General features: G+C 42.1%; 1 protein-coding gene across 2 annotated transcripts in view; it reads right to left on the bottom strand.

Moving 5' to 3' along the window:
* Nucleotides 1–2,580: 2,580 nt before the first annotated feature.
* Gtf2a1l (general transcription factor IIA subunit 1 like) overlaps nt 2,581–9,734 on the bottom strand; it is a 52,251-nt gene continuing 45,097 nt past the window's right edge. The window contains exons 7-9 of one of the 2 annotated variants that reach the window (XM_028765158.1): nt 5,464–5,724; nt 4,726–4,815; nt 2,581–2,845 (exon numbers count right to left, since the gene is read on the bottom strand). In XM_028765158.1, the coding sequence (XP_028620991.1) occupies nt 2,738–2,845; nt 4,726–4,815; nt 5,464–5,724 (459 nt within the window). In that variant the 3' untranslated portion in view covers nt 2,581–2,737. The remainder of the gene's footprint in view (nt 2,846–4,725; nt 4,816–5,463; nt 5,725–9,734) is intronic. The other variant, XM_028765159.1, reaches the window with a different exon arrangement.

Raw genomic sequence — 9,734 nt, 5'->3', positions numbered from 1 at the left:
GCAGCTAACCACTGTACATACCTCCAGATTAAGGGGATAGAGTGGTGTCTTCTTGGCTTTGTGGGTACTGTAGAAATATTATACACAGATATACATTCAAAATATCTACACACATAAGATTTAAAAATAAATAAATCTTATTTTTAAAAAAAGTATAAACTGTCACAAAGTGAAATCAACTTTGTGAGCCAAAATGAAATAATTTTTACTTAGACAGCACAGAGTCAAACAGAGAATGCAGAAGGTCTCCATGATGAAGGCAAGTGTGAGTTCTGACATAATTTGCTAAACTTGTGTTATGTATGTTCATATATATTCAAATAGAGACTTCATTTTCAAAGTATCTTCTACAGTGTGGATCCTGGCCAAAAACCTAGAAAATCACTGACTCCAGTAATTCCAAAAATGCTGAGGTTCTCAAACAGACTCATCTGAGACTGGTGAGAGAGTACCAGATTCAAAATAATTTGGTGAACACTTCTGTCTGTTGTCACTACCATCCTACCAACAGATCTGTACACAAAGAGAGCAGTATTGCACTTTATCTTCTAGCTTAACGATAAAAACTGCATGGTATTGGTACAAAGACAGGCAGGAAGATCAATGGAATAGAATAGAAGACCCAGAAATAAACCTACACACCTATGGTCCTTTGATCTTTGACAAAGGAGCTAAAAACCATTCAGTGGAAAAAGGAGAGCATCTTCAACAAATGGTGCTGGTTCAACTGGAGGTCAACATGTAGAAGAATGCAAATCAATCCATTCTTATCTCCTTGTACAAAGCTCAAGTCCAAGTGAATAAAGGACCTTCACATAAAACCAGATACACCAAAACTAATAGAAGAGAAAGTAGGGAAGAACCTTGGATACTAGGCACAGGGAAAAAGTTCCTGAACAGAACTCTAAGATCAAGAATTGACAAATGGGACCTCATAAAACTGCAAAGTTTCTGTAAGGCAAAGGACACTGTCCATAGGACAAAGCGGCAACCAACAGATTGGGAAAAGATCTTTACCAAATCCCACATCCTGTAGACGGCTAATATCCAAAGAACTCAAGAAATTAGAATCCAGACAACCAAATAACCCTATTTAAAAATGGGGTACAGAGCTAAACAAAGAATTTTCAACTGAGGAAACCTGAATTGCCGAGAAGCACCTAAAGAAATGTTCAGCATCCTTAGCCATCCGGGAAATGCAAATCAAAACCACCCTCACACCAGTCAAAATGGCTAAGATCAAAAACTCAGGTGATAGCAGATGCTGGCAAGGATGTGGAGAAAGAGGAACATTCCTCAATTGTTGGTGGGACTGCAGGCTGGTACAACCACTCTGGAAATCAGTCTGGTGGTTCCTCAGAAAATTGGACATAATATTACCTGAGGACCCAGCTATACCACTCCTGGGCATATACCCAGAAGATACTCCAACATATAACAAGGATATATGCTCCACTATGTTCATAGCAGCCTTATTTATAATAGCCAGAAGCTGGAAAGAACCCAGATGTCCCTCAACAAAAGAATGGATACAAAAAATGTGGTATATTTACACAATGGAGTACTACTACTCAGCTATTAAAAACAATGAATTTGAGAAATCCTTAGGTAAATGGATGGAACTAGAAAATATCATCCTGAGTGAGGTAACCCAATCACAAAAGAACACACATGGTATTCACTCACTGATAATTAAATATTAACCCAGAAGCTCGCAATACCCAAGAAGCAACTCACAGACCACATGAAGCTCATGAAGAAGGAAGACCAAAGTGTGAGTGCTTTGGTCCTTCTTAGAAGGAGTAACAAAATACTCAAGGGAGCAAATATGGAGACAAAGTGTGGGACAGAAACGGAAGGAGGGGCCATCTGGAGACTGTTCCACCTGGGTATCCATCCCATGTGCAGTCACCAAAGGTAAATACTGATGTGGATGTCAGGAAGTTCATGCTGACAGGAGCCTGATATAGCTATCTCCTTAGAGGTCTGCCAGAGCCTGACATATACAGAAGTGGATGCTCACAGCTAACCATTGAACTGATCATGGGGTTCCCAATGGAGAAGTTAAAGAGAAGACTGAAGGAGCTGAAAGGGTTTGTGGCCCATGGGGAGAGCAACAATACCAACCAACCAGAGCTCCCAGGGTCTAAACCACCAGCCTGGGAGCACATAGGGAGGTACCCATGGCTCCAGCTGTATATGTAGGGGAGGATGGTCTTGTCAGGCAAAGGTAGGAGAGGAAATCCTTGGTCCCATGAAAGCTGGATGCCCAGTGTATGGGAATTCAAGGGTGGGGAGGCAGGAGTGGAGGTGTGGGTGAGGGCACATACTCACAGAAGCAGGAGGAGGGGTCCTAGGATAGGGAGTTCCTGGGGGAACATCAAGGGATAACATCTGATATGTAAATAAAATATCCAATTTTAAAAAATGAGGGGTGAGGGCATGTGGGAGGGGCTACGGTGACAAGTTTGATACTGAGTACTCTCACACCCAACGCAATTATTCCTGGCAAAAAAAGGATAATGGCCAGGGTGCCAGGTAAAATGGAAGACAAAATAAACATAACCTTGTAAGTGTGTGTTTGCATTTGAACTATACTTTTATTTAATTCCATATAGTGAACAAAAAAGTTAATCAGCTCTTTGATGGACCACATATAAAATAAGAATGTAGGCCACACATGCAATATAGTCGTCCCACGTAGGTTCACAGAGCTGATGTAGCAAGCCTTGGGCGCTCACCACTCAGCTTCACCAATGGCTTTTGCAAACACATAGTCTCTCCCTCCAAAGCACATGACACCATCTTTCAAGTAGAATTTCCATCTGTTCTTGCTCCGGTGAATCTGGAGAGAGAAAGATGCTCTAGGTCCATAAACTAAAGGACTACTTATATTCTTTAAAATAGCAAATAGGATTTTTCTCACTTATATTCTTTAAAAGAGCAAATAGTCACACTGACCAAATAATAATTTATTCATTCTCTAACAAACATTTGAATTCCCATAAGTCAAATTCTAGCATAAGTACTGGAGAAAAGTCAGTCATCCATACAGTAAGGACTGTCTCTCTGTGTCAAAGTGTCAGGGATTGGCTCCACAGTCACTTAGACCCAGGTCTGTGGACTGCTCAAATCCTTTATACAAATAGTTTTATTGTTACATACAACCTATGTACATCCTCCTGGAAGATTTACATAATGTCTAGGTTTTTCATAACAGCCAATGCAATCCAAATGCTTTTAAGTTAATGGCAACACTGAATTGTTAAAAAAAAAAAGTGACCAAAAATAAGTCTGCATGTGTTCAATAAACATGTAATTTTTCAAATGTTTTTTATCCACTTGGTTGAATCCACAGAGGAAATTGCAGATATATAAAGATGACTGTAGACTTTAATGTATTACGAATTTAAAAACAATTCCTGCCTTTGAAGAGTTTATATTTTAATAGAAAGGGAGACCAAACCTGAGCATTATCTCTTTCTACCTATATAATATGTTAGAAAGAAGAGGTGATTTTGTAGAGAAATGGTTTTTATACCAATTAAAAACATTATCTTCTATTTCCTTCAGGTATATCAAATTATGATTAAAAACCACTAAAGATATTAACATTCCCTTCATGCATGCTAGATTGCCAAGGATCTGAACGTCACATGACAGGCAGTAGCAGGGATGTGCGGATCCAGACAATGCTGGTAAGAGTGTCCCATGCACATCCCTCACCCCCTTACCTCTCTGCTTGGTGTCAGGCTGCACTCTGAGTGCCTGCCTCTGGTCCCTACCTCCGCAGTACAAATCAGGAAGCCTCATGTCAAAGGCCCACATCACCCATGACAGGTTCATGAGGAGTTCCAACAGCAAATGACTCTATTTCCTTGCTACCTTAGGCCTCGATGTCTGCCACACAGCTTACTTACAGTTTGATTCCTGTGTCACCAGCATTTGCTTTACCTGTCTGACTCTTCTCACATCTGACTTGCCTACCATCTTATCAGGTATGATACTTTTTTTTTTATTCTTTAAGAAATACTGTGTTTGAACACAACTGTTACCTCTTTAAGACAGAGATTATCATTTAGAGGCTGGAAGGCATAGGCTAATGTGGGCTGGGAGTGTGACCTCATGCCTTTGTGCAAAGCACTTGCCTCCCATGTGCTGCATGCTAGATTCAGTCCTCAGAACCACTGAGAAGGGGGTAGGAGAAGACGGTCACTGTCAAGTGTCACTATCCCACACAGCCCAGTGAAATGCTCCAACTACACCCTCAAACCTTTACAGAATTGGGCTGTAGATGGCTCAGTAGATAAAGTGCTTGCCATACAAACATTGAGACCCAGAAGCTGGGCACACTGGTGCACACTTGTAATCCCAGTGCAGGGGAAGGGAAGCACAGGCAGGATCACTGGGACCTGGTGGCCAGCCAGCCCAGACTTGCTTAGCTCCAGGCCAATGAAAAAGCCCTGTCTCTAAAATTAAGGTATGCAGTTCCTAAGAACTAATAACAGAGGTAACGTGACCTCTGACCTCCATGCACACTGTGCACCCACACAAATGTGCACACGATGTATACAGCCACAAAGAAATCCTTTACAGAATTAAACAGCTGCTCCCTGAGTCACTTGACTGCAAACTAAAACTCACCATCATAGTTCCCACTATTTTATATACCTTCCAGGATAAGTTCAATTAATAAACTCACAGTCCAAAATGCGAGCACAGTACCTTATCATACTGACAGACAATTACATTATCTGTGTCAAACAGGTCTGGCACATCCTGCTCACTGACATCATCTCCAGAATTTAGGGGATCCTAAAGATGAAAGATGATCACATTAAGGGATTTCATGATGCTTCAAATTTTTGTAAAGCTAGAAAGACATAGAAGTAAAGGGACCTGAAGAGACAGAATAGTATTTCTGCTTTAAAGTTAAATAACCTAGCTTTGAATTCCAGTTTGACCACTTGATAATTACATGGTTGACCTTGGGCAAGTTCCCCAATCCCCTGACTCTCAGTTTTCTCATCTCTGAAGGGACAAATGCAATGAGACCCACAGGGTACCAGACTGGCAAAACTGGTAACTCAGATGTTAGTTACCATAGGCAGATAAGTGAAGGCAGCCTCAAATGCACATCAACAGCCCTCACAAACGTAATTGCCACATTCTACCCAAACGACATCACATTTATTAGAAAAAGGATGAAGACTTTATCTCCCAAGCCGTCTACTATGACTACTTAAAAAGCAACAAACATAAATTCAAGTCCTAACGACTTAATACCCATTTAAATTACAGTTTAAAGTTGAAATGTTAAGGGCCCTGCATACAAATAACTCCGATTTTAAAAGACCGGAGATCGATCAATCTTAATTAGAAATGTATTGGTTGTGCAGTACATGGAAGCACACATCCTATTAGTTAACAGGCCAGCACTCTGCTCAGGGGAGCCTGGCTCACCTCTTCTAGGGTGTCTATTTGACGGTCCTCATTGTCGCTGCTGTTTGCAGTTGAGTCTTCATTTGACACACTGTCCACTTCTTCCTCCAGCACCTTGAGGTCGCCGGTGTCGATGATCCCTGGGAATTCGTTCTCATCTGCTTCCCTTACACTTCCCACCTCTTCAGTACAAGAGTTATCGCCGCTTCCATCGATTTGAATTATTTCATTAATGTCATCATCGGTTTCCTGAATATTCAGATCCCTCTCAGAAGTACAATTCTGCAAACAGAGGAGGCATGATCAAGTTCTTCAAGTTAAGTGAGATATTAACACACTGAATCTGAATTTTAAATGACTGGCAAATACCAAACAATTGATGATTTAAACTTATTTCTGCCTTCTGAGATCAGTCTCTTAATGTGGAATTCTGGGATATCTAGAATCTCTAACAAAAATGATTGTCTGGTTTTGAGTAAACATGCTACCAGACTCCAGCACCAAATGAGCTCACTGCTTTCACCTCATATTTGCCAGCTTTTGTAGATAGCCCCTTAGACAGCATGTATCTGCTGAATCTTAACTATTATGCTTGATGTGGAAAAGACAGTGGTGTGCTCAAGAAATGAATGCAGACTCCAAAGAACTATACAGTCAAAGGAGCTAATACAGAACTGCTTTGTTATTGTACCTGACCTGAGGTGCCTATTGTAGAACTGTTCATAAAGACAAAAGTAAAAGTATCTAATGTGAGGGCTGGTGAGACACTCAGTGGAAAGGGGGGCCTGCTGGCAAGCCTGACAACCAGAGTTTGCTCCTGGGACCCACATGGAAGAAGGAACCTACTCCTGAAAGTTGTCTCCTGACCCCACACATACACTGAGACACATACCTACTCACATCACACATAGACACAAAATAATTAAAATGTAAACATATCTAAGAAGAGACAACCTGTACCATGCAAACACTCATCAAAGTAAAACTGAAATGATGGTATTGGTGTGGGCACACAGAGTGTTACAAACAATACATAAGAGTATTATCTAACAACAGAAGGATTGGTTTGAGAAGAAAACAACAATCCTAAGTTTCTATGCATCTATCATTACCATTACTGTTGTCTCAAAAATATGTAAATAGAAAGCAAGGCTGGGATGGAGCTCAGCAGGAGCACCTGGGCTTGTTATGTCCTAAAGCGCTGGGCTCCCTACAAACAATAAAGAAAATAACTAAAGGAAGTAAAAGAAGTAGGTACATTTATAAAAACTACATCATTGGTGCCAAGACTTGGATTTAGAAACTCACAGGCTCACATCTCCTGCTGCCACATGGATTTTGCAGCCATCAAATCAATTGGTAAGCTCCCTTCCCCCACTTGTCAGTATATATGTCCCCTGGTCCCAAAGGAGGATTGTTGAGCTCCCAGTCACCCTGTAGTGTCCTTGAGAACAGAGACATTTAGTCTTTATGACTAATCTTCTCACCAAACCTTGTTCTAGGACCTCTACCCCCTGGTGACCCCTTCCCTCTCACTCTCTGGGAAGCGGTTGTCTGACAATGCTGAAAAAATCCTAGGCCAAGACCTAGGTAAACTGTTCTCCTGCCATTACTCAGGGCATTGGCCCAGAGCTTAGCCCCAGTTCACCACATGATGACCTGGTGATCTGGCCTGGCTACCTTCTGCCTTTCCTACCAATTGTCCTCCAGACATAGGAACAGACAAATCACTAGCTCCTCCTACTCTCACCCAAGGGGAAGGTCTTCACTGTCTTGTCCCTACTAGGACACCTCCTGGTCTAACTCAGGCTAAACTTGGCCCCTATACCCACCAACCGATAACTCTACATAGCCGTTTAAAGGTGCTTTTATAACTCGCCAGCAATCTAGCCCTCCCTCCTCATTCTCTATCTGCTTGCTCTCACTCCTAGCTCCCCACTCCCTGATTCCACCACTGCGTATTCCATCCTGCACCCTGCGTGCTACAGCTCCAAGTGGCTGCTGCAGAGCCACTCAACGCCACCACCGGGCACTTAAGCACTCCAGCACTCCACTGCTCTTGCAACTGAGCAGAGTTGCTAGGAGACAGAGCGAACACTGCTTCAGGCGCTGCTCTCTGTCTTGGTCCCCTTTCTGATACTCTGCCAATCACCCGTCATCTGAATGTTTGTCTTTGCTATGCTTTTGTTGTTCCATTCTAAGGTATAGCACATGACTTTCCTCTAGACAGAGCTGCAGGTTCAGCACCATCATAGCTAAGGGTGGTCATATGACTGGCTGCCACTTCAGTGCCATCTTAACTAAGGACAGTTCCAGGAGAATCCACCATCTTTGTTATGGGAAGTCCCCAGTTCACTATCTTTAAAAGAGTACAGCCTGTCAAAGCTACTTAACAATTAAGATAAGGTTTTCATTCTATCCTGCTTTGGTAAATAATAATTTCTAAATAGTAAAATGTTAAAGATTGCTGCCTTAAATATACATTTAACCTTGTTTTTGCTACTGCCATTAAGTTACAATGTGGTCTTTATTTGCTAGGTATATTAAGAACAAATATAGTTAGAGAACAAATATAGAGTTTAGTTACAAAAGTAACTAAACAAATACAGGTTGTCTAACTCAGATATGCTTAATAGACTAGCTCTCAATCTTGTCAAAAATCTGCTAAATATAATGTTTATGCTTACGACAGACAAAGACTCTCAGAGCCTAACAGTGACAACTTCCCCAAAGGCCTCCAAGAAGATATGGGCACAGCAACAGGATTCTACCTGGATTGTGGTACAAAAACCACTGTTCCGTTGCCTTGCTTGCTGCCAGGGTTTGGCCTACACTATGGACAAACAGAGGATGCCCAGAGAGTTAAATGTCTCAAACTACCTAAGTCAAGGTGAGTCATTTCTCATTTCTCTGAATACAGCAGAGGAACAGATACAGAAAATGTGGTACATTTACACAATGGAGTACTACTCAGCTATTAAAAACAATGAATTTGAGAAATCCTTAGGTAAATGGATGGAACTAGAAAATATCATCCTGAGTGAGGTAACCCAATCACAAAAGAACACACATGGTATTCACTCACTGATAATTAGATATTAGCCCAGAAGCTCACAATACCCAAGAAGCAACTCACAGACCACATGAAGCTCATGAAGAAGGAAGACCAAAGTATGGGTGCTTCGGTCCTTATTAGAAGGAGTAACAAAATACTCACAGGAGGAAATACAGAGACAAAGTGTAGAGCAGAGACTGAAAGAAAGACCATCCAGATACTGCCTCACCTAGGAATACATCCCATATACAGTCACCAAACCCTGACACTATTGCAGATGCCAAGAAGTGCTTGCTGACAGGAGCCTGTTATAGCTGTCTCCTGAGAGGCTCTGTCAGAGCCTGACAAATACAGAGACAGATGCTTGCAGCCAACCACTAGACTGAGCACAGGGACTCCAATGGAGGAGTTAGAGAAAGGACTGAAGGAGCTGAAGGGGTTGGTAACCCCATAGGAAGAACAACAATATCAACCAACCAGAGCCCCCAGAGCTCCCAGGGACTAAACCATCAACCAAAAAGTACACATGGAGTGACCCATGGCTCCAAGCCACATATGTAGCAGAGGATGGCCTTATCGGACATCAAAGGGAGGGGAGGCCCTTGATTCTGTGAAGGTTTGATGCCCCAGTGTAGAGAAATGCCAGGATAGGGAGGTGGGAATGGGGGGGAGCACCTTCCTAGAAGCAGGGGAAGACAGGATGGGATAAGGGATTTACAGGGGAGAGGGGAAGAAACCAGGAAAGGGGATAACATTTGAAATGTAAATAAAGATAACCTCCAATAAAAGAAAAGAAAAAAGGTAAAACTGAACATAAAAAGTACAAAAATTTTGGACTGCTAAAAGGATAAAAATGATGTCATTACTGATCCTAAAAACATTTTAAAAAATTTTTAAAAGGTACTATTAAGTTTGTCACAATTAATTTTACAAATAGGTAGAATGAATTCCTGTCACAACAGCAAATAAAACTATTAAAGTTTATATAAGAAACACCAATTGACCTAAGAGAGGCACTAAAGAAAAGTAATCTATAGTTACAATCTGCCCCACAACTTCCCCTTCTTGGGAGGGGACAGTAGGGGAGAGGCTGTGTGAGGGGAGGACTGGGAGGAGGGGCTGTGTGAGGGGAGGACTGGGAGGAGGGGCTGTGTGAGGGGAGGACTGGGAGGAGGGGCTGTGTGAGGGACGGACTGGGAGGAGGGGCTGTGTGAGGGGAGGTCTGGGAGGAGGGGCT

This window comes from Grammomys surdaster, unplaced genomic scaffold (assembly GCF_004785775.1).
Source record: "Grammomys surdaster isolate TR1022 unplaced genomic scaffold, NIH_TR_1.0 149, whole genome shotgun sequence".
NCBI lineage: Eukaryota > Metazoa > Chordata > Mammalia > Rodentia > Muridae > Grammomys > Grammomys surdaster.
Note: the sequence above shows the minus strand (reverse complement) of the source record. Positions and strands in the feature narration are given on the sequence as shown.